The sequence below is a fragment of the Chrysoperla carnea genome, chromosome 1, assembly GCF_905475395.1.
Source record: "Chrysoperla carnea chromosome 1, inChrCarn1.1, whole genome shotgun sequence".
Lineage (NCBI taxonomy): Eukaryota > Metazoa > Arthropoda > Insecta > Neuroptera > Chrysopidae > Chrysoperla > Chrysoperla carnea.
In genome coordinates this window covers 44,853,764-44,881,238 of record NC_058337.1, presented here as the reverse complement: position 1 = coordinate 44,881,238, position 27,475 = coordinate 44,853,764, and the positions used below count along the sequence as shown (strand labels likewise).

Here is a 27,475-nt window from a genome sequence, read left to right as displayed (position 1 = left end):
TTTTTACTTTTATTCCCTGGATGTGTAATATACTATTATAAATGTCATTATAAAACTATATACTTACTTAGATATTTTAAAACCCAGGTAAATATGTTTGTAACGTATGTGAGTTTTATTGGAGGCGTTTCCATGGTAACGATACACTACTTTAATTATAGAATTGTATGGATGCATATATAATTGTATGGATTGCATTTATGATTTACATTGAAAATTTAATATTATTGTCTTACAAATTTAAATAAATAATTATGATAATTTAGATTTGAAAAATAATATTTGTGCAATTTGATTTCTTATTTTCACAATTTTTAATGCATTAAGTTTAATTAATTAGTATTTTTCAATAATTTTAATTTGACATTTTCTATAACATTAACATTTAAAGAATTGCAAATTAGTCATAACAGCCTCCTTTAACGCCAAAATTTTTCAATGGAAGCGCTGGCATAGATTTTATGACTACGCACACAACGAATAGTAAAATATTTTATTTCTTTTTTTCGAAATGAAAACAATAAACTTACTATCATACCTATAAAAAGTGTTATATCCGAATAAATAATATTTTTTTAAAATAAATTTATTAAAAAAAAAAAGAAAATTTAATTGAATAATATGTTTTAATAATAGGACTTGAAAGGTCTGGTTTAATGTTAAGTCAAAGGTTAAAGTGTAAACGATTGACCGTAATTAATGTATACGCACACGGAGATATATTGTGTTTGTTTGAAATATTTTCAAAAATATATTTGAATGATTCATTGCATTGAATATTTTTAATTAACAATTCAAGTAAATGCAATAAATTTTAAATTTCTTTAACTATTCTTTATATTAGGATTTCGCAATTATAAAAACCAATATTTTGGAAGCAGTCGGTAAAAACAATGAGTGCCACATTTTTTTGCATCAAAGAATGTATTATGTATGTACTAACTGTAAACCACTCGCTTCAATTATCAGTGTTTCTCTATTAGTATTATACATCAAAATCTTCCTCTTCAAAACCGCATCAAAATCAGTTGCGTAGTTTTAAAGATCTAAGCATAGATAGGGACATAATAACAGACAGCGGGAAGCGACTTTGTTTTATACTATGGATTGATTTACAAGTTGTTACCTTCGTTTTACTTAATCCTTTTGGGCTTAAGTACGATCATTTTAAAGATAGTGAATTAGAACATGCTGGCTAATATCATTTTTACTGGAAGTGACTTCGAAGCAAACGAAATGTCTAGTTTAATAGAAAAATGAAAAATAAGTGCCGATCTTACAATGAAAAGATTTATTTATCAAAAATTTTATAAACATTATTCAGATGAAGCTTTATATCCTCACTTCAATTTGTAGAGGTGTTTGTAACGAAAATCGTGTTGCTACAGTCGTGCTTTTATTTATTTTGATTTCAGGGATATCTGTTTCCAGAGCAACAGATAATAGTTTATCCAACGTTCTTTGAAAAGCTATTGAAAGTCTACGAGACGGCCCTTAAAAATAACAAGATTCAAAAAAATGACATTGAAAGCTTTTTTTCGTAGGATGTCAATAGGTTCTTTTAAAATTTCAATCGCCAATAAGTCGGAAAGTATTGAATTTTCGAAATATGCTCCAATGACAATTTTTGTTTAGAATTTATCCCTCTATCGATTCCCGTTGACATTTTCAATATACATTTTCCACTCCCTGGGTAATGCGTACCATGGAACTGTATTAACTTTGTTTCTTTTGCTATTTTCTACTTACTGTGCAAATTTCAGGTCAATCGGATCGGGATGTTATAATTGGTAGAAAAAGTCTTTCCTTCATTCGCTGTACTATCAATCTAAAAGTAGTGTTATTTTGTTGTCTTGACCATAAAACCGGACTCAACTTTCTGGCTAAAGGCAGTCTTTATTTTTAAAATTTTAAGGCGAAGCAGGCCGGTAACTGCTATAAATAATTATTCTAAAGGAATTCTCGATTTGTAGACAAATTTTAATATAAGAATTGACGAAAGTTTAAATATATGAATTAGGTATGAAATTTATGAAATGAGAAAAGAATTTGATGCAAAAAGACATTTGATGTAAGAAATATTTTTATATAAACATATATTTTTTTTTAATCAAACAAGATTCTGATAATATAGACATATAAGCTTCCCTTAAATGGTAATTAATTTTAGAAATTAAGTGTGTAAGTATTTTAATTGTAATTATGCATTTTTATAAAATAAATAAAAATAAAAAATAATATATTAATAAAGGTATAGAAAACTTAAACTAGATAAAATGATCGCCTCACTTTCCCAATAACCTATTCAATTGATTATATAGATTACTTACTTCCAAATCAAGGCATTTGTTTAGACCTACATAGTAAATCCTACTATAATCAATCCTAAATTGAAATTGATTGACTGCATTGTTTTAGAGAAATCAATTATGAAATACCCGATGTAAGTGCTATCGGATTTAAAAATTATGTACAGAAACTATTTGAGATAAATCAACCAAAGAATTTTTTCGCAAACTAATTAATTCAACTCAAATTGATTAGAAAAATTAGAATTTTGCTAAATTTAAAATTTTCATTCTTTAATATTATTCAGTCTTGATAATCCCCAATTCTAAAACCATACCTACAGAAAGATTTGCTACAATAATATATGGCTAAATTCACGAAGACTTTCGCCAATAGTTGTACAAAATATATATTAAAATTACAATTTTACAAAATTCAAATATTTTTTAGAATAATTAGTTATTCGTTTAAAGAATTATTCACAATATTTTAAGGTCATAATTCATGAGTAGGTTTGAAAGTTAATACTCTAAAATTATTTGTTGTATAGGTATAGGCCTACATACCATCTTTGAAACAAAAATCGGTATAATGCGTGTAAAATTAAAATATTATTATGTACAGCGAAAATTAATGACTAAATTGATAAATATTTATAAGATTATTTTACAAATCTAAATGATAATAAAAATATGAAAAATTTTGTAATATGCAAGTAATTAATTATATTATTTATAAACACAAAAGTAGTAAGAAAAGTATTACATAAGTACATTAGTATTTAACTCTTATATAATACAGAATTATAACACGTGCGAGTATGTTATCCTGTATTGCGGCTCTAATTCAATATCCAGTTTTCCGGCAAACAGATACTCTATTAGAGGTATACATTATTTTAATTACTTTTGTAAATGTTTTTTTTTTTTTTGTTTTTTTTTTTTTTAATACAATGTAATATATGAAATGTATCAGAATATGTTTAGTTAAAAGTTTGTAACACTTAGAAATATTGATGCTTCACACGTAAACGGGCAACATACCTAAGCTAATGGAGTCATGGGTCAGGAAGTTAATATACCTACAACTTCTGTTTGAAACTTTTTTTCGTAAACATTAGAATTTTTCCTTAAGGACGCAGATTATGAAATTATATACAAGGTAGAGAAGAGAGTTGGAAAATTTTCAAGCTTTAAATAATGAGTTGATTTTAATTCCATAGGCACTAAATCTATCGGAAAATATTCAGAGAGTTAAAAGGGTAAATTTTTAGGAAAAAACTTTTTCTAAGAAATACTAAATATACTAAATTTTGAATCTACATAAATGTTTTTGTTTTTTAAACTTATCAAATTTATAAAAATAATGCAAGCACTGACATTGTTTTGTTTAATTTTTTGAAATGTATTACAGGGTTTAAGATCGAGTAATATCCAAGTAAATTTTAAAATATTCCTTGAATTTCTACATAAAAATTTCCATTCAATTCAGTGTCCAAAAAATATCGTTTCGCTTCTCTTCAAGTCAGCAACTTATGGCATCATTGATAAAAACACCTATTTATCAATGAACTTGTTGAGCGAGCAGCTTTATTCTTTTTAATCCCCCGACCCACTAAAAATTGCGTTTTATCCAGTGCCGAGAAAAATTTTTATATTTTTTATTCAATTCAATTCTTGACAACAACAAAAATATGCTTCTCCGCCAACTTATGCTTGTCTGCGCAATTTAAAATTTTCCGGGCTCCATAAACGAGAACTCCTCTCAATATGTTTACTTTTTGGTCTAAGCATAATTAATCTACACAACTCTTTATGATTAATACTATATTTAGTCTTAAATATAAATAAATATCCTTATTACATTACGAAAACAGTAGGTTGAAACATTATGAGACGACAAAATTATTTAAAGAAAAAAAGAAAATATAAACGGAATTGAACAATACCAATGTACAGTGGGTGCAATATATTACATATTGCAAGTAGAGACGATGTCAGGAAAGCTACCACGAAAAAATTGGAAATAAATGCCAATGCTACCATTAATGAAATCATCTTTAGAAAGAAAATATGTAACAATTTTATTTTATAAATGGATACAAAAATTGAGTTTATATTATTTTACCGATGGAAAATTATTTTTTTCATCCCAAAAATGAAAAATTTAGTGATATCTTTTAGTTTTCCGAAGACAACATTATTTTTTTTTTTAAATCGAATGGATTCGACAGAAATTGAAAGATAAGAAAATGTTATTTAGATTCTAACTGTATGTTAAACTTTTGCTAACTTTCTGGATATAAAAAACACATGACAGTACATTGACTTAGTTACATGTGTGTATTATGATCTTTCTTAAAGACATTAAATTAATTAATAACAAACTGATGAATAACACTTGTCCATTACAGGATTATGTATTGTTTTGTGATATGTGATTATAATACATTATGTATTAAATAATACAGAGTAGTCTTGATAATCTGAACCGATACAAAATCAAATAAGCGCAGTTTAATTACTGATTTTTATTAGGTATTTCGACACACTTTCATAAAAACTAAAGAACTATAGATATGCTATTTTAAAGACATAAAAATCACGTTTTCTTACGATCATTTTTAAATCGTTAATATGCATTCTAATTAATGTTCTTTATAAGCGGGTAAATTTTTTAATACCCTTTACCGTGTTAAATTTTTAGATTTGAACTGCTAAAGTTTGCGTTTTTAACATATAAATCTTATATTGAAGTGTTTTTAAAGGTATGCTTTATTATGTAACAAGGCTAATTTTCTGAAGATTAATTTGAAAAACTAATATTTATTAGTTAAAAGCATGTCAAATATTTTCTTATAAAGAAAATTATAACAAGCGGCACTTGTTTTTCCATAAAATATATTAAAAGTGTTGAAACGAATGGCAGTTATTTCTTTTATAAGTGACTTTCTCTAAATCTTTAAGAATCAATATTTCAAAAATTATGGTGTATATCGAAAAATTCTGATCTTAATTTTCTGTTTAAGTTTTAACAGAATTCATCCTCAAAATTTGAAACGTAAGTCTCAACTATTTTCATACACCCATTTTTTTGGGTACGTCCTTAAACAACAAAATAAATATCTTCTTTTTAGTAATCTTCACTTCGTTTGTTCGTTTTCTAGACATACAATTTCATTATATTCGATCGGCTCATTAAAGAGATCGATTTGACATATTAGATTGTTGATTAAAAAATAATCATTAATTTTATCTCAATACACACACTTTGTAAAATAAAAAGGTGCAAGTAAGTCGCCGTGTTATTCTGATTCAAGATGGACGTAAAATATAATCGAAAATAAACTTCCTCTAGTGTGAGAATAACTTTATGATAACTTGACTTATTCTTTATGATAAATTGACTATATGATAAAAAAAGAGCAAATAAAGAATTGAATTAAATGAATTACTTCTAACAATCGTAAATATATAGTCGCAGGAGAACACTTTTTAATTTCCATTTATCCCGAATTGTCCATTTTTTGCCAAAAAAATGTTTGTACAGTAACTCAATTCCGACACAATTTAATACACTTCAACCTTAAAAGTTCAAAATGAAAAAAATTATTTTGGAATTATATAATAAGTTTTGTTTTAGAAAATTCGTTAAAATTTGATAAAGTTTTTGTGGTTGATAATAATATTTCATATTGACATGAAATACTGAATATGCTGAACATAATGTTAGAATTGAATAACAATATTAAACAAAAATTGTTATGTATATAAAAATAAATAAATTAAATCAAGATTCATAAATTTGGTATTATTATTTAAATTATTAACATTGAATATTAATTAAATAAATTATTTAATTATGTATAAGTATTTTGTCTACATAACTTGATTTAGTAAGGATTCTTATAAGGAACGAAAACAGGCTTTATTTAAATACCGTCAAACACTGGACAGTGGATACATTCTAGTTCATATTGTCACAACAGCAACGTATCACTTGGGTCAATAGGGACTTGTTCAATACACCCTATTAAATTTTTTTTCGGTTTTTTACAGCTTTGTTTAACGAGAACAAATTCTTTTTAGAAATACGTAAAAAATTAATAAATTTAAAGTAAAAAAGAAATCGGAATTTATTTGACATAAATCAAATAATATAAATCACCATATAATATAATCTCTTTTACTTAATAAAACTACTTTAAAAATCTTTTCCTACTCTAATATATTTCTACTTTTAATTATTCGTATTCTCTACTAAATAATTCTATTCAAGAAAAAAAAAAAAAACTACTAATCTACTCCAAAATAATGATCTTAAACTTAAAGATTTTTACTTTTAAATAAGTTTACTCTTGTTAAATCTATTCTACAAAATTTAAATCTTTTGAGCAAAAATTTTAACGGTTAACATAAAATAATGGAAAACAATGGCTGTGTCAGGCCAGAATTTGCTAGAACCTTCGAGTTTTTTTGTGACATTCAAACATATATATTCATGAAAACAAAAATGATGAACAATTGAAATTGACAAGATGCCCCGGAATTCCATAGTCACCCGGAATGTATTGCTTTTTCTAATAAATTCACAAACTACTATTCTGGAAAATTGTTAATCTTTGTATATACAAGTGAAATATACAAAATTTAAAAAAACCCCTGACAAATGCGATTTATTGCTTGTAAACCGATTTTTGGAAACTTTGCCATAAAATTTTCTCAATTGAGTCGGGGCTTCGACCGATTAAGAGCTACGATGCCACTGAGAAACACACAGACGCACAGATAAATACTTTAAACTTATAACACTCCTTCTTAAATCAATATCAAAATGATGGTCAAGGACATCAGATGAAAAGGATACTCAGAGAGCTATCATTTTTTTGGAACAAATTTTGGAAATATTTTAATTGAAATTGAAATATTTGAGTTGACTTTCTTCTTTTGAATTATTGTTTTAAATTACCTAATTATTTGGCCATTTGACTTTTCGAAATGAATTGAACCAGGTTTATTTGACCATTCATTTCCATAATAATTATTTATATGTCATGCCTTTTCCAAACTGAATCTATTTTGAAGATCATCGCCAATTTTTCAGTTTTTTCGGGTACGAAAACCTAAGCTCGCAACTTGAAACATAGCTAAGAAAATTCTCCGTTTAATTTCCTTTGAAATAAATGAAACCAAAAAAATTAAAATCGGTTCATCCGTTCCGGCGTTACGATGCCAAGGACAGACAAACACACATAGCGGTCAAACTTATAACACCCCTTTTTTTGGTTCGGGGGTTAAAAAGTATAAATATTTAGTAGTATAAAGAGACTATTTTAGAGTAGAAATATGTTAAAGTAGATTTTTTTCTAAGCAGAACTATTTAGTAGTGTATTTTATTTAAAGTGTAATTTTTAAAAGTATTAAAAAAAGTGGAGTAGAAAAATAAAAAGTTTATATAATTCTTTTTATGCCTTAAAAACATGACACGTTTCTTTATTGGTGACCGGTGTACCACAAGGGTCAACACTTGGTCAATACACCATATGAAAAATTTTAATTTTTCGTAACTTTTACATTTTTGTGTAAAAAAAGAAATTCTTCTTAGAAACAAATAAATAATAAATTTAATGAAAAAAAAAAAAAAACGAAATTTAAAAAACATAACACGTTTCTTGATTGATCTTACCACAAAACAATTCATTTAATAATATAATAATTATACAAAATTATAATGTATAGGTATACACATAAATTATAAAATAATATAAATTCTCAGATCATAATTAATCAATAAATATTTAATATGTAAATTGATTTCTTATGCTATTCATTAAGATTGTTACTTTGTATAGGTAGATAGGTACACTTATTCTATGTCTGTTAATAAATTAAGTGAATGGGTTTCTATTTATTAAAAATGGATTTTATTAAGTTTTATTTGATAATTTAATAATTTCTAATTAATTTCACTTTTATTTTCTTGTTATGGATAAAACATAATAATTATATATTTTATACAACAATATAATTTTTATATCGGCACTTGTTACAATAGCTTTCCCATTATTAAAAAATATTTACAAAAAAAAAAATACTTGATTAATTATCATTTAATTTTTTTCTTTATTTAATATGTGACCCTCATCAAGGAGAAAGGAACCTGATTTTCCACTTTTCTCAAATTTGTTTGTAATTTATATAAAATTACAGAAAGAAATTAAATAATTAAGTTGATTGTTTAATTACAGTGTATATAATAGGTTGAATTTTTTTCAGTGCGCGGATTGTTAATTTTATTTATACACCTATTAGTGTATTTCAGTATTAAGTTCTTTGTAATCCTTCAAGAAAATCCTTTTGCAAGAAAATAATCGATTAAAAGTAAAATCGATTTCTCCCAATTTTTGAGTTTGGGAAATCGATGTTTTTTTTTAGCCGATATATAATTAAACATAGTTTAACTAACAATTCTTAAGAGAACAAAGGGTTTTATTATTTTGATTAAAGCCAAAACAGATTTTTTTTTAAAATAATACAAAAACAAAAATCGATTAAAAATGCAATTAATTACAAGCAATTTTTATTTCGATGTTAATCGATTGTCAATTAATAAGTTTTATTATTGAAAAAGAAAATTCAATTGAAAATTGTTGAATTTTAACATGATTTACCGTACAGTTATTATATTCTGTATATATTATCTAATACTAGCGACCCGCCCCGGCTTTGCACGGGTGCAATGCTGATACTAAATACACTACAGAAAAACTGTGAACGTTGTATATAAAAAAATAGCGGCACGCTCTGGCTTCGCACGGGTATAAAATATAAAGCCTATGTGATTAAAATCGATCCAGTAGTTTTGATTTGCCCGCACGCGTTAAATTTGGAGTAAAACAATCCCCCTTTCCCTATACCATGAAGATTTCCTGCTATCTTTGGAATATCTAAATTCATACACTACATTTTTACTTATTTACTTTTTACATTTTTAACTATTAACCTCAAAAATAGCAGTACTTCTCCACTATTTAATGGATGTTATTATACATATAAACCTTCCTCTTGAATCACTCTATCTATTTAAAAAAACCGCATCAAAATCCGTTACGTAGTTTCAAAGATTTAAGCATACAAAGGGACATAGGGACATAGGGACATAGGGACAGAGAAAGCGACTTTGTTTTATACTATGTAGTGATATATCAAGGTAAATTAAATTTAGTCCTCTCAAAATATTGATGCTACGAACAAAATGTGTTCATAAAATTATCTATAGAGTACATTTCCGGTTGTCCGTCTGTACATCTGTAAACACAATAATTCAAACCCGTAAAGAGATATCAAGTTGAAAATTATAGAGCGTGCTGAGGACGTAAAAAGTGAGGTCAAATTCGTAAATGAGCAACATAGATCAATCAGGTCTTTGGTCCGTGGACCCATCTTGAAAACCGTTAGGGATAGAACAAAAGTTATATCTTTACTTTTTAGTGCATATTAATTTGTTTTGGAAAAGTTTTTCTTTTGAAGTCGTTTTTCCTTTTGTTAAAATTTTTTTTTTTGATTCTAAATTTAAAATAATTTCCAAGGTACCTAATCATGATAACGTCAAAAAATTGTATAAAATCATGGTATTTATTTTGTTATATTTATTATAAACAAATTTTGTATAAATTTAAAATATAATCTCTTGAGAATGAACGCAAGTTCGAAATTTTTTTAGATAGAATAAAATAACTTGTAGTAATACACTAATAATAAAATTATTTTTTATTATTTTAATTATTTATTTTAATATAGTATGTACTACCAAAAACCTAATATAAATTCAATTAAAAAAAATTCAATACTATAGCACAATCAGTGTTCCGTAATGTAAGTTATGCTCCTAAGGCACTTAATGATTAAATATTATTTGAATACTTTTTTATGTTTCGAGAGCGCAATTTTTTTATATGCAAACTTGAAGTATCATCTGTTATGATTAACAACTTATAATGTTTAAAGGTAAACAGTCCATTACATACATTTAATGATAATAAAAAAAGATGTTATAAGTTTGCTTTGCATAAAATGAATAATTTGAATACTCGTAGATATAGCACAATAATTATATTTATTATAATCTATACATTTGATAATTCAATTAACACAAACCTATGATAATTAAATAATGTTATAAACTAATAAAGTATGTGATTAAATAATTTATATCAAGTATAAATATAGTAAGGTATTAGAGCAAATCAATTAACTGAATATAAACAAATTTAACATATTATTGTGATAAATTTATTTATATAAATTATATATTATTTTATTTATCATTTATTTATATTATTATTAATTATTATTTATTTATTAAATTGGTTTTGTAATATTATTACATCCTTTGATTGTTTTCGATAACTGAAGTTACAAAGTGCTTACTAAATTTTAGTTAAACTACACTTTAGTTTGAAAATTAACATTTAGACCCGACTGATTGGTCTGGCTTTTTGATTTCTTAATTCATTAAATGTCTAGCTTAAGGATATAAACATTTCAAAATGCCTCAAGAAAATTTGATTAATAAAGAAATTTCCCTTAAAAAAATTTAAAGACTAGTAGGATGACCCTTTAGCCAGATTTCCGGACCTTTTTAAGGGATCCTTCAAGAACAATTAAAAAATTTGCTGTAGTGCCACAAGAATATACTCCAAATTATTCACCAGCTTTCAGACTCTTTTGTAACCAAAACTATCGATTCAAGAATATTTATGCAAAAATTCTGTATGTTACAGTCAAAACTTTTAACCAGTCAAAAGTACTTTCAACTGACAAAATTAGTCAGAAGTACTTTTGACCATAGGCTTTCGACTGAAAAAAACAGTCAAAAGTATTATTGCCCAATGAAGTTGGTCAAAAGTAGTTTTGACTATCTGATATTTGTTTACTTTTACTTCAATTATTTTAACTTCAATTAAAGTTAATAATCATTTAAAAAAACTATAACTTAATTGTCTTTTTTTGTTATTTTACTGTCAATTTTTTAAGTACTTGTTACTTTTTTTGTACCAGGAATTAATCCGTGAATGAACGCAATCACAGGGTTAACAAAAAAGTAAAAAAAATCCGTAGTAACTAGACCCCATTAAAGGTATAGCCATACCCGTGAATCAGTGAATGAACACAATCACAGGGTTAACCAAAAAATCAAAAAATCCGCAGACTCGTGCTGACTACACCCCATTATAGGCATGGTCAGTCCAAGGATCAGCGAGTGAACGCAATCACAGGGTTACCGCAAGGGCCAAAAAAATCGATAGACCCGTGCTAGTTCGACCCCATTTAAGGCATGACAAACCCGAGGAATAGTGAGAAAATGCATTCGCAAGGTGAACGTGAGTTATTTTTGTATCGATTTTCAACCGGAGTTGTTTTGCCATCGGGTTGTTTTCGTGCCGAGTTGTTTTTATCGGAGTTGTAATGATCGAGTTGTTTTGAGCATTGTTCTTAAATACCGAGTTATTCATGACGGTTCCCCTAGTCAAATTTACTATTAACCAATTAATTTACAGTCAAAAACACTATTAACCAATGATTTTCAGACAAAACTACTATTCGTTGTGTGCGTAGTCATGGTAGGGACAATAAAATCGATGCCAGCGCTTCCAGTGAAAAATTTTGGCGTTAAAGGGGGCTGTTATTACTAATTTGTAGTTCTTTATATGTTAATGTTATAGAAATGTCAAATTAAAATTATTGTAAAACACGAATTAATTAAACTTAATGCATTAAAAATTGTGAAAATAAGAAATCAAATTATATATGCATCCATACAATTCTATAAAGTAGTGAATCGTTACCATGGAAACGAAACTCACGCACGGAGCGAATAGACCAACCTGTGCAAAACTTTGTGGTTGTAAATATTTCTTGTTATCTTAAAAATGTTTAATTAAAAAAAAATTTTTTTTAGTAATCGTGTTGGGTTAAAATGTAAATTCAACATGTGGATCAATATGCTCATTATTGAGAAAATAGAAAATTATTATTTATTTCATTCAATGTATTTTCTACAAATTTCACCATATATTTCGGCCTAAGAATTAGCGCACAAGTTTTTAAAAGATTCCAACTGACAAATTCCTATGTTAATATTACACTTAATATTACAAATATTTTTATAGAATGCAAATAATAATATATAATGGTATGTTTGGGTATAAACAATACCTACCTATATAAATTTTTCACAAAAATTTTTTTATTATCAAAATGAAACAATACCTACCTACATATTTATATGAGTAAGTAGTAAATATCGCATGCTATGGTGGAAACTATGTCAGAAAATTGTATATAACATATACCTAATACGAACATTTACGTATCTTAATTTTTTTAATTTTACATTAGGATTCTGTACCAAAAAACGTACCAACAATATGGGTTCCTGCTTAACTATAATAAAAATTTTTTTTCGTGACATTCTGTTTGAAAAAAGAGTAGAGTCAACGGAATTTTTGCTTTTAATGCAAAATTAATTGCCTGTAATTATTTTTCATTCGACTTCTGTTGAAATTAGATAAAATATTTCCGAGAAAAGTTATTTTTTATTATAAATATCAACTTTGTAAATTAAAGTTGTTTTTTAACCCCCGAACTAAAAAAGGGGTGTTATAAGTTTGATCGCTATGTGTGTGTGCCTGTGTGTTTGTCTGTCTGTGGCATTGTAGCACCTAAACGGGTGTAATTTAACGGAGAATGTTCTTAACTATGTTTCAAGTGCGAGCTTAGAGTTCCGTACTCGAAAAAACTAAAAAATTGGCGATGATCTTCAAAATCGATTCCGGTTGGAAAAGGCATGACGTATAATTTTACCATAAAAATAACTACTATGGAAATGAATGGTCAAATAAACCTGGCTCAATTCATTTTGAAAAGTGAAATGGTAAATTAATTAGGTAATTCAAACAATAATTCAAAAGAACAAACTCAACTCAAATATTTCAATTTCAATTAAAATATTTCCAAAAATTTGTCCCAAAAAATGATAACTCTCTAAATATCCCTTTCATCTCATCTGATGTCCTTGACCATCACTTTGACATTGATTTAAGAAGGAGTGTTATAAGTTTAAAATGTTTATCTGTGCGTCTGTGTGTTTCGCAGTGTCATCGTAGCCCCTAAACGGTCGAATCGACTTGAATGAGAACATTTTATAGCTAAGTTTTCAAAAATCGATTTACAAGGAATAAATCGCATTTGTCGGGGGTTTTTTAAATTTTGTAAATTTCACTTGTTACCATTTTAGCGTATTTGGGGAAAACACTAACATTTTAGACTGTATAAAACAGTGATATTGAGTCTAGAATAGAAAATGTCCTTCTCTTTTGTCAAAACACTGTTTCCTGGTGAATCTATTTTATTTTCTAAATTATCTAATTTAAGATGTTCTTAAATTTGTTAAAAAGCTTTAGCATATATCAAATTAAAAGAAAGCACTATATCCTACAGAGCATATATTTTGTTCAAGTAAGAACTAACAATCTATTCAGAAACATTAAAAAATAATTGAAAATACTTAATCTATGATTGTTTTTATAAAATTTATCTTTTGATGCGATAATAATAGTTTATTGTTTTCCATTCCATTATTTTTTGTCTAGTTTTTTAAAATACATATCTATAAGAAAATAATTACACCGTCAGTGACATAGAATGAAAATTGCATATAAAAAAATTAACAATTCAAAAATAAAACTTTAAATCATTTGTCACGTTTCTGTTTATTTCAGTGATATATTAGGTACATCTTGTTATACATTTTTCACATATCTTTTGTTTAAATACCGACTCCATTCAATAAAAGTAAAGTAATATCGCTAGACTTACGCTAGCCTGATTTACGCGATTTCTAAATCTTTCTGTTTTACACACTTACATACAATGGTGTATAGAACAACATATACCTCGGCATACGCGAATTCGACTTACGCGTTTATAACTCGGTCCAACTTTTCGCGTTAATTCGAGGTATTACTGTAACCCAAAAAATTTAGAATGAATGTGGAGTAAATTATACAAGATAATTTTTTAACGTGATTTTATTTCAGTCGTAAGCAAATATATGAATGGATTAACAAGAGATTCAGATCATTTTGACCTATAGAGTCATTAAACATAGGAAATAAACTAAAACTCTTGTTAATATCTTCATGTTTTGCTAGCGACTGGAGAACTAGAATTGAACAGAATGTGGAACTCTAAAAAAGCCAAATGTTGAATAAATGTGGCCCTATTCATTTTTTTTTTGAGTATTTGCGGTATTAAAGCAATAAACATGAGTTTTACATCTGAGGTACGAACCGATAATAAATTATTTAATTACGCAAGAACAATACGGTTTAACAACGCACATCAAATTAAAGAGGAAATAGGGTTTTCTAAAGAGTATAACAGTTTGTACAAAAATATTTCGAGGCTTAGATTATATTGGATTAGCTCTTCAAATGCACTTTAAAATGAGCTCCGAGGCTCTTTAAAGTGGGCCCCGGTATAAAACAAAACGACTAAGGATAACAAAGTTACAAACCTGCAAATCTTGTGTAATTTTAACGAAGAAAAAAGTGTGGCGTTTTCTTTTTTGCGAAATGTATTTACTTTTTCTACACATATATTATTTTGAAATGTATTAATTCTAGGAAATAACGCCTTCCTTGCACTTGAAGATTCGTGTTCCATTGTGCTATCCTAATATTTGATAGGCAGAGAAATATTGCAGTCAGGGCCGAAAATAGAGCTAAAAGGCTCCGAGGCAAAAACAAATTTGTGGAAATGCAAAGTAAAAATAACAATGCTAAAATTATTATTTAAAAAAAAGTTTATATTCTTAATAAAGGTACCTGGTTAAGGAGGTTGCTAAAACTGTTCTCGACGAGAATACAGTTCACAATCGAGGTAATCTTCATGTTACAAAATTTTTATTTAACAAATTTTACTTGTATTCTTATATGGATAACAACTTACTTATATGCTTAGATTTAGATACATATTTGACGAATATTAATTGAAATGAAATTTGAAGTAATTTATATAGCAAACGCCAGGGGATTTAAATTTAAATTTAATCTACAGTATTAACAACAAATAATTTTGTGCGCTAAAATAAATTTTTTTTGGAAAAGCCTCTGCCAGTGGGCTCAGGGCACTGCTCCGGTTGCCCAATTGTAATTTCGGCCCAGATCGCAATTTATTAATATTCCTTTTTACTTTTCACTCCAGTGAACTTCTCTAGAAAATTCAAACGAAGAAATAGTTGGACAATTTTCTACATCACTGCGCTTGTATGCGCTAGACTAAGTAAATAACTACAGTAGTAAATAATATTAAATTTTAGTAATTACAACTCACATTATTGATCATGCTTGTTTAATTAATCTCGAAAACGGAAAAACCCATTCAGTTATACAAATAAAAATGATACAAATATTACCTCTGTAAGATATTTACTACGTCGAAATGCTGATTTAAGCGTACTAAAATCTTTATTCTCATTATCTGATAAACTAACTGAATCTTTTTTCAAAGTAATTATAAACCTTGAATCGCCAAAATTAGAATGTGGACCTGGAAAAATAGATTCACTCACCGTTGAATTTGAATCAAACGTATTCTCACTGAAATGTAAGCGTTCACTACAATCACTTTCCAATTTACTACCCGTTTCACTATCGCCCCCACAATCTGAATTTGATTTTTTATTAGCCAAACGTTTTTTATCAAATAATTTACCATTAATTTTAGATAAATTTGTTAACTTCTTTTTAGTTTTTTTATACATTTTATCAACTGATTTCGCAGCTTTTGGATACTCATCAATTAAACTTGTTGCTGTATCACTTTGAGCGCCCACACGTTGCGCAGCCGCTTGATTTGTTATAATATTATTTAAACGAGTGCGAAAATTAGTCCACGTGTGTTCGGCTCGATTACGTAAAAATGTACGTTTCACTAACATTTTATTATTTGGTAATTTTTCTCGTGTTGTACAATATTCTAGCTCATCTGTGGATTTTGATATTGGATTAATGTTATCCAATTGTTGCTGTTCAATGATTATTGGTGACGTAATAAAGTTATTATCATTGGCATGATTGGCTTGTAGATTACCTAATGAAATTGATTGTCGTTTCGTTGATTTTTTATTGACTTGCGCATAGATATCTTGAGATCGTAAGATTTTTGGTGAGGATGATTCAGTCATTGAATTATTTCCTTTATTTAATACTTTTGTAAAATCGATTAAACTTTTGGTTAAATATTTTCGTGATGTTTTATTAACATTATCATTTCGCAATAAAATAATATTATCATGACTTTTTGATTTACTTATTTGGAAATTTAAAATCGGTTTATCATCCGCTTTTTTTGGTGAATCTACGACAATAACATCTTCGTATCCCGATGTAGCAGCCTCCTTAAACATTTTATCAATAATTATTTCTGCATTACTTTGTTCAATTTTCGGAGGAGGTGTTGTTAAAATAATTCGAATTTCTGATTTACACTTTTTTTCTTCAATTGGTTTTACATTTAATACTTCATAATTATTTTCATCTGTGTTTAGTTTTTTATCTTCCAAGAATGAAAATGTAATGCGTGGAATATCGTATTCACTGGGTATTGTTGAAGTTGTTTTAAATGCTTTCTTTGGTGTTAATTTTGGTGGGATTTCATCTGTGGAATTATTTCGCTTACTTGAGTAGCCTTCAAAAAAATTTTCTGAATAATGTTCTCCAAAACTTTCTGCATCTATATCTTTCAATTTGATATCACGTTCTAAACTTGATCGTTCCGATGATGAAATTTCTGTGTCACATTCGAAATATTTTTCGGTTGTCGTATCCGAATCTAAATTCGTTTCACATTCAGATAATTTACGTTCTGAGATAATAAACGTTGTTTTACGTTTTAATTTTTCTAACTCCTCAGACATATCAACAATATTTTGATATGGTTGATCATCTGAATGAGTTAATGATGTATCTGGTATACGATAAATATTATCCGAAGTATCTGATAGATTATCTTCGGGTATTTTTTCATTTGTTATGGTTGATTCACCATCGGGGACGGTACGAAAAGCAAGTCCTTCAATTTGTCCATCATTTTTGGATGATAAATCATTTTGTAAATTTAATACACCATGTTGATGACTTTCGGTTGAAGAATCGTCTTCGTTATTATCGTCCGAGGATGTAGAAGATGTTGTTGATGATGCGTCGTCATCTTCAGTTTTATCGTTTGTATTGTTTCGTTTAAATATTGCATTCGATACACTCATACGCCAATTTTGTGGATTGGCAAATTTTGTATAAAATTTTTTCATTTTAATAATTTTAATTTATTTTTTTAAGTAAGTTTAATTTACATGATGTATTTCACTTGAAAAAGAAAAAAAAACAAATTTAATTTATTTAATTTGCTGCGTGTTAACAAGATTTTTTACAAATCATTTATTGCATTATCAAAAAAATTAAAAAAAAAAACGTGATTCTTTTTTATTTCTTTTATGTGAGTATGTGTGTATTTACAGTTTGGAATAATTAATCAAAAAAATGTTTATCATCGTTTGCTGAGATTACTAAATTAGAAAAAAAATTATTTAAACCATGAAAAAGATGAGTTGCGAATTAATGAAGTCATATTGACTGACGTAATTCGTTCAAACAAATTTAACTTAATATCATTTGACGAATTTTGATGGGAATTTTGGGGTGAATTGGGAGGAAGATTTTCAGGTATAGAACTTGAAAACCTTATTTTGGCGTATTTTTCCTAAAATTACTCTCTCCTCTAGTTTTCTTCCCATTCGAAGAATATTTTTTTTTTCCTTTACAAATATTCTTGATTCAAGAAAAAATTTCTAAGAAATCCTTTTTGTCTGTACCTTATGCATATCGCAAAACACCCCAAACACTCCAAGGACAAAAATTCTAGAGACAGGCTTATTGCAGCCACTGATTGATTTGAAACATTCCGGAGTAGATTTTTATCAGGGTCACTTGCAACGAACCCGTTGCTTCTTCGTCCCACTTATATAACTACCGGCCAGCTTGACTGTGTTATTGAGTGCCAACTTTTGTAAAGAGATAAAGCTATATTTAGGTTGATAATTTTGAACTTTATAGATAGTGAATTCAAAATCGCAAAAAAATAGACCAATATTTAGATTGTTTTGTTAATTTGATAAACTAATATCATTTATTTTATTTAAAGAAACGTGAACTATTTTACAGTTTAACATTATTATTTTTATTGTGTATCACAACATCAAGGTGAAAGACCTTAAAAGATATGGTATTGCCAAGAGCAAGGTTTTTGAAATATATTGATCAGATTTTTTAGATTTTTATTTATTTTTTTTATCAATGCATTTAAAATTGAAAGTGTAATAAGTAATTAAGTGTATTTTTGTAGATACTAGGGTCAGTGTATATTTATACATCCTATTTTATCCAAGGCAGAAATTTGACAACTGATAAGTGTCAAATCTTGCGTCTAAAACCTCCACGAGACTTGGAACTTATTTCTACACATGATAGAAGGTGGCAGTTTTTTCTAAACGACGAAAATTCGGAGTTGAATTCGGAATTGAATGACAAGTTCCTCACTATCGTTACATTTACTAAACTCAAAGATCTGATTGCATTTTTCGAAACGCCATTCTAAGAACTGTCTTCGATTGAACATACTTCGGACTTTCGGATATTTCGGACTGTGCCAAAGCATGATAGACATTCTGTTAGCGAAAGAGTATTTAATAGAAATTGTTAAAAAATTAAATGAATAGAATCTCTTTGTCAGCTTAATTTTTTTTTTTTGCGTAATGTTCGGTAGAATTTAAATTATTTTTGACATAATTCTTAATATTCGTTAATCTGAAAAATTTTTCAATAAAAGGTTTTATTTATAATTTGCAATCAATAATTTTTATTTTTAAAATATCAAAATGAATTTATATCAAAGTGAATTTATGATGACAAATTTATGATGGTATTCAAAACTAATTAAATAAAATTAAGTGTCATATTATGTACAAATCTGGTAAACAATTTGACTATTTATTTCACGGAAATTTACTACTTATATGGAATATACCTAATATGATTTTATTTTACTATTCATTTATTTATTTTAAATTGTACATAAATTGTTTTATTTACATTACAATATAATAAAATAATTTATGTTATGCACTTAAAATTTTATATTGTTTTTCAGTTAATTGATCTAATTTTTAGGGTTCGGTCATCAAAGATGAAGAAAGGAACTATTAAAGGATCTCTCTTGTGTCTGTCTGTTTGGTCAGTTTTCACCGACAGCCTATTTTCACCGAATTCCTTGATAAAAATAGTTTAAATTTGATACTTAAACATAGTGGACCACTTTAATCTATTATGGTTAATAGCTCAGAGTTAAAAGTTGTAGAGTTTGATGGAAGACACCTTCTGACTTTAGGTTGGATTTAGGTCTTCGGGTTGCTCTAATAGTCAATGCATATCTTAAAAGGCGAGAGATAGAATAACACTTTAAATTAGAAAGTTGATCCTCGTAAAAGACACATTTTTTATTCAAAACATTTTTTCGAAAATCGTTAGTTTTCGGAGGAAATACGAATTAAAAATATGTCATTATTGCATTTAATCGAAAGAAAACATGCTAGCTACAGAAAAATGCTTTACCCAAAAATTGTCAAGGGCAATAGAGAACATTTCCCTGCGTCCATAAATTTGACCTTCAATTATTGATGAGCGTATTTTCTTTCGATTTAATGCAATAATGCCATATTTTTGTCGCATTTCCTCCGAAAGCTAACGTTTTTCGAAAACATGTTTTAAATAAAAAATGTTTATTTTTTTATGATTAACTTTCTAATTTAAACTGGTATTCTATCTCTTGCCTTTAAGGATCTATATTGAATATTAAAGAAATCCGGAGAACTAGGTCTAATCTGATGTCGGAACATGATATCCCCCTTCGAATTCTGCAACTTTTGTTAAAGTTATTTATTTTTAATTGGTTAATTACTAAAGGAGCTATTACCCATAATAAATTAGAATTTGGTGAATCAATCACAGACGTATAGTATAAACAATTGAGTTCTGATTTTGGGGTTTAGTTTCGGTGAAAGGTTAGAAAATAAAAATAAAACTTTTCCCAAGTTTATCACATGATAAATTAAATGGCTCGTTTTTAGGAAATCGTATATGTATAAGTTTTATAATTTTCCAAAGTGTATAAGCTTGGAAAATTTTGAAAAAAATATACGAAAATTGACTATTTTCTTCCCTTATTTCGGAAATTGAACCTTAAATTTTGAAAAGGATTTAGAAAATTCCTCAAAGTTTACAGGACAGCCGGAAACAGTCCTTGGGGGATCGATTATAACGGTGAGTTACACTTTTTCAAAATGTATCATGTGACATATTAAATGAAAGAGTTCTTAATGAAGAGTGCAAATATAATTTTAAAATGAATAGTTTGGAAAATTTCAAAGAAAATTGATGAATCGGTATCCCAATATTCCAAATTGATAGTCTATATTATTATTTTGGTTTATAGCTTTTTACAATATTATGATTGAACAATAAAATCGTTATTAAAAATTATACTAAAGTTTTTGATGTAAAACAGTTTGTTCTCGTACTTTTTATTACAAATTGTCCCCAGTTGTTTAAGTATCACTGCACTAAATTAAATATAATGTATTTTATTGTTGTTGTTTGACGTCATTTCTATGTTTATTTTAAGACAAATATTTAATGTTTTTAGTTTATTTTTCTTAAATCATTTGGAAAATCGAAAATAATATGTATTACGATTACGATTCAGGGTCTATTATTTTTGTTTATCCATAAAAAAAACACGTGAAATAGGTATATCTATCATTAACTCTATTAATCTTATTTTCTATACACTTGTAATTTAAATTAAATGGGCTTTTAGAAAGCGTGTTACCAAAAACATCCCGTTTAGAAATCTACAGACTTACGTCCCAAGGTGTGTCGGTTTTATTTCCTCGGTTTTATTAAACTTTAAAGCTGCTAAAGGTTTAAGGTTAACTATTATTGTATACTTTTAAGTTTATACAGTGTGTTGCATTTAAAATGAAGACACCCTCACACTTTCGTCATTTAGAGGAATATCGATTTGAAAATTTGCACAGTCATACAGAGGGATGGGTCACATTCTTTAAGATATTTAACCGAAACTTGAACCTTAAACTCAGCCTACTACAAATCGACAAATTCTTAAATTTTAGAATGATTTTTTATGCCCATAAAACCGATTTTCATAAAAAAATTCGCATTTATAACTTTTTCATTATTTTGGACTCACTCAAAATTATTACGTTTATTGAAATATTTGAATACATAACACTATTAAATTATCAATTTGTCCAGTTTTTACATTCCATAGTTACAAAATTAAAAAATAAACGTGTAATAATTTTGAGTACAGACCGGAATAATGAAAAATTAAAAATGCTAATTTTGCCAAGAAAGTCGGCGAATGGGCATAAAAAAGTATTCTAAGCAACTTTTTTTTATAATTTTTTTTCGATATCTCTAACCATCTCTGGCGCTAGGCAAAATTTTAAGAATTGGCTTTATTTGTCAACTTGTAGGAGGCTCAGGTTTAAGGTTCAGGTTTCTGTTAACTATCTTAAAAAATGTAATCCACCCCACTATATTACTGTGCAAATTTTAACTATGGATAAACATTTTTGGTGGTTTCCAATTCATCCACTCGGTTTTACTTCTTTAAATTATTTCTACCATGACTGTTAATCTTGTCAGGGACTATGCTTTTTTTAGTTTTGGCTGGCATAGGTATTTTTTGATTGATTATTGTTTCCGATGCAATCTGACCTTGCCCTCTTCAAAACATATCACAAAAAGTCATAGCTTTATGAAAATTTTCGCCTAACTTAAAATATAATCGTTTTATCGGAAACAATATTTTTTTTACCGGAAACAATAAAATTTTGAAATATAGCCCTATCGACATGGTTTTCTTGCAAACCTGTTGACTGGATTAAAAATGCATTTATCCAACTTTATCTCACAGAACGGGGTGTGAAAAATGCAAGTTTTCATTGCTAAACCCGAGGTCTCGTTAGATAGGGCTGTAAAATTACTATAACTTTTGAGATACATTTTCATTTATGAAAAATGAATTTTTAGCTCAGTCGCCAGTTTTTATTAATCAAAATTTCTTTTAATGAAAGCCTGAAAATTTGACATTATTTAGATATATTCGGGTAGATTTTTTTATCTTCTAGATCTCTAGACTTGATTGATTAACTGAGAATACACACATACAAACAAGAATAAAAGATAAATAAAAATCAATCACATGATAATTATTTAATTCACCCACACAATTAAAAAAAATACAAAAATCGCGTAACAATGAAAATTAAAAACGTCCTTGATTCGAACTACTATATAATATATAAAAATAAATTTTCACACTTCGCTCCCAGACATTACATGCACACACACACACACATGCGAATCTATAAAGTTGCGAAAGATGTATGCATGTGTGTGGTAATTTATATGTGAAAATAAAAAGAAAATTATTTTTCACATGACACTCACTTTTAAAAATTTACACCAAAAACACTAACAATTAAAAAAAACACTTTTAAAATTTATTATTAAGTCAGTTTAATGCAACTTAAGCATTTATGATTTATTATTTTTATTTACACATCATGTAGCAGCGGTTTAAATGTTTTTAGATGGATAAGGATAGACTTTTAAATTAAAAGTTCGACGCCGCTATAATAATGTGTATGTATTATAATAAACTCGCGCGTCGTCGTGGTGGTACTACACTAAATAGATAGACTTGGTACTTATTTCATACACCACTACGTACTATTCTCTCTCTAATCAACATCATCTGTTTCTCTATGTGTGTATGTTGATGTTGTAAATAAACTTGTCGTCGATGCGATTGTATACGACGGTGATCAACAATCAACTGTATACACTTTTAAAACTGTAAAACGCAACAAGACAACATCTTCATGACTTCATGTGAAATGCAGGAGATCATACGAATTTGTTAAATGTTGTGGTATGGTCTTTTAAAGATGAATGCGAAGAATAGATGTTTTAGAAAGGGTGTCACCTCTTCTTTCAAAATATACCAAAGTCAAATCAATCAAATTTTCATTGTGTTTTAAGCGAATTTACGAGAAAATAGTCCGGAAAAATTAGTCCCAAAAAAAATGTCCCATTTCTGAACGCAAGAGCGAAAAACTTCAGAACCCAACCAACTCATCTATAGTCGACAAACTCAACCCAACTCACTCGTAATTACAACAATACTCTGGGTCTATAAAATTTTCGGTCTATTTTTTAGGTTTATTTTTTCCGGGTCTATTTTTTGACGCTCGAAAAAACTATTGTACATTTTTCAACATTCGTTTTAGCAATACTTTGTGTTAAATAGGGCACTCCTTACGAACGTCAATTTCAACGCACGACAATGCTCCATGTAGAACTATGTCATCTGTCTAACAAAAGCCTGTACAAAATGTCTATTTAATTTGCAGGGGTGTTATCTAAGGCCTTAAAACTTTTTGCTTAAAAAGAAGAGCTTAAAGTACCTAAATTTTTTTTTCTACAATTATTATATTTTTATTTTAAATTAATTGTCTTAATAATAATCCAAAAAATTGTTTTTTTTAACTAGATAGATTAAAAATTAAGCTAGATAGATTAAAGATTATTCTCTCCTTGATTTAACATTGAGAATTATACAGTCATTAATTAAGGAAGTGCACCACCAAGCTTATGTAAAATAATTTTTCCAAGTTTAAGTTTTGGAACTTAGTATACATATAAATGAATATATTATTAATGAATTCTCAAAATTTAAAAATGATCTACCGTCTTGTTTCTCTAATGACAAGAGTTTCTCAACAGTTTTAAAAATGACGAATTTTTAAATTTGTATACTAGTTCTTAATCTTAACAAGCTTTCGTTGGCATTTTTGAAACTGAATTTCTGAGAAAGTAGACGGTGGATTATTTTGAGAAATTTTGAGAATACTTTAATAATACATTCAGAAAATTATCAAAGAAACGATACCCTACTTTATTAATAGGATTGTATGGATGGACATATAAGTCTATAGATTGTATGTTCGGTTTATATTGAAAATTTAATACTATTTTCTAACAAATTTTAAATAAGTAATAATGCTATTTTATTATTAAAAATTATTATTTATGGAATTTCTAATGCAACAAGCTTAATTAATTGTTATTTTCAACAATTTTAATTTGAAACTTACTATACCATTTACATGTAAACAATTGAAAAGCACTGGAAACGCTGGCTTCGATCTGTTTATTTCAACCATGACTATTCATAGAGTCAACATGCATACTATAAGTTTCAAAACGTAAACTTTACATAACATTCGCTCAAACTTTATTAAAAACTTATTTATTTATTACTAGAGTGATAACCGCCCGCTTCACTGAACTTAAAAGTAAAAACCACCGCTTAATAGGCTCCACCTCTCTTGATCTCACTTATCCTCCTTCCATAACACTCGCAGGGATTGTTTGGCACAGCTAAAATATATGCACAGTATATCAGAAAAGTATGTCAGAACAGGTGGCCATGAATTGTTTGACATTTACTATTTCAAAGTTTTACAATTACTTTATGGTTCAAAATGATGATCATAGATGGAGCAAGAAAAAGTCAGATTGAATTTAGTTTTTTTAATTAAAAAAAAAAATATATATATCTTTAAAAATTATAGCTTATGTGTTATTCTGATTTATGAACTATATTGTTGTACAGTTTCATTCAAATCCGTTCATTCAAACAAACAAACATCCTGACTTTCACATTTAAAATATATAGGGATATGATAAAAAAGAAGACAAAAATAAATTAAAATTTTAGAAATTTGGGGATGTATATTTAATCTGTCCTGGATCTTTATTCCTATGCTTTTATACTATCCATTAGTATCATTAATATATTTAGTTCATTTTGGATATGAGCTACAACATTGGGACGTGTCATAAGCGACAAATTAAAAATTTTAATTATTTTGTTATAGCTAACTTTCTCATAGTTTGTAGTAATTTCAATTTCTTTATAGGTTATAAAATGCGTGACCACCGGTACGATAAAATATCAAATTAAATATTATAATGAAAGATAAATAGATTTTGATTATCTTTGAATGATAGTAATATGCTGGTATATGCTGTTGCACTGGCTTCTTGCTTTGAATTGTTGTTATTACCATAAGCATATGGTTTTGTATTGAATTCCCACTATCCAATCCTCTATATTTGATTAAAATCTAAACAAAATTTTCGTGGCTCTTTAAAACTGAAATGAATGATTTTAAATGAATTTTTTCCTCAAATGAATATTTCTAGATTATTTCGAGATATCTTTAACAAAATCCTCTCTGTTTCTAAATAACCGCAAAGCAGTTCATAAATATTCTCTCGAACTAATTATTGTTTCTGAACACACTGTAGATTTATCAAAGATCTTTTCATATCTTATTTCGAAGATTAATTTTATCCTGTTTTCTGTACAAATATACGGGATTTATAAAAAATGTCATCACTTTTAAAAAATTTTTATCCAATGCCAAGTCTTGCTGAAGGTCTTTTATGTGGTCATCGGAACAGAACTATTTAGAAAAAGAAAATATTTTAAAAACAGGATGTAAGGAACAAAGTTCAGAAGCAAAAAAATTGTTATTATTAATTTTACGATAAAAAGTCATTTTTTACCTTTTACCAAAAAATCTCAGAACGATTGGGGAAAAGAGCTATCCATCTATTAAAAACTAAATTATAGGCTGGTATCTCAAAAAATTCTATAAAAATAATTTTAATAACATTTGTACCAGACCCAAGATTTTAGCTGTAAAACCTTTTTAATAAACGTCTAATACTTCTGTATATACAGTGCAGCGTATAAAAACTACTTGTCATATTTGATTTATATAACAATATCCTGTACGTAAGAAATTTACAATTTGATTGGTTGAATGAATTCAAATTCAAAGGTTGTTGGTAAATATTTATTTTTATTTATAATTAGATATTTATAATTATTGTTAACTTTTGATTGTTATTTAATACACCTTATCATATGCAATTATTTATATAAGTTTTATATTATAAATATTAATATACATAATATAATATCAAATATAGTTGGGTAAAGTGTTATACCTAAGAGACAATGTACCTTAGATCATACCTCAGTTTTTTGAATGGGAATGATCAAAAATATCTTATCTATCGGAGAGCAATTATATAAAGATAGACTAAATTTATTTACCAGAGGGTGAGCAAACAAGATAATGGCAGGTCAATAATGAGATTTGCTTTGATTTTCAAGTAAGTGAGTAATATAAAATTTTTTACTACAAAAATAAGAAATTTTACTTTTATTGTTTATTTATCAATTATTTATAATTTGACTAATAACTCGAGAGGAGACCCATATTTTTGGGTCGTAAGGTTCGAATTTTATGGCACTTTGGAAAAATTTTAGGACTTGTTTCACCAAAAAGCCCAGAAATGACTAAAATATTGCTGTTATCAAAGAAGGTCCAGCACCCACAAGTTGGCGTTATCGCCCAGAAAGACTGATTTAAAAAAGGCTTTATTAAATATAATTTGTGATTCAAGGTACAACAGTTTCCCATATAATATGTGTACGTATAACTAACTATAACATTTTATGATATGCGAATATGTATAATGATATTATATTAAATTTAAAAAAATTGTTGGCTAATTTAGATTAGAATTAATTGTATTAAAGAATAATAAATAAGTTTTTGTATAGTGCTTATATCGTTAACAAGGCGCCATAATTGTATACTTTAAAAATTGCAAGGTTTATAATTCAAGGTTTTATTATTTATAAAGCGTTATCACTTGATGTTTGCTCATTCGGCACTAAAGTAGTGCTTTGTATGTAGTTCTTGATCACCCATAAATAGCATACAAATATTTGTCCTGTAATCACGGGAGCATGCAGCTTTTCAGCTACGGGCGAAGCGCGAAGGAGACGCAAATCATAAATGGCTGTATGGAAGAACGCTAAGATGCTCTTTG

At 27.5% G+C, this 27,475-nt stretch overlaps 1 protein-coding gene across 1 annotated transcript in view; it reads right to left on the bottom strand.

The window, feature by feature from the left end:
* Positions 1–17,668, bottom strand: part of LOC123290551 — a 32,000-nt gene extending 14,332 nt beyond the window's left edge. The window contains exon 1 of the mRNA XM_044870771.1: positions 15,769–17,668. Coding sequence (XP_044726706.1) covers positions 15,769–17,664 — 1,896 coding nt within the window. The 5' untranslated portion in view covers positions 17,665–17,668. The remainder of the gene's footprint in view (positions 1–15,768) is intronic.
* Between the last annotated feature and the right edge of the window lie 9,807 nt (positions 17,669–27,475).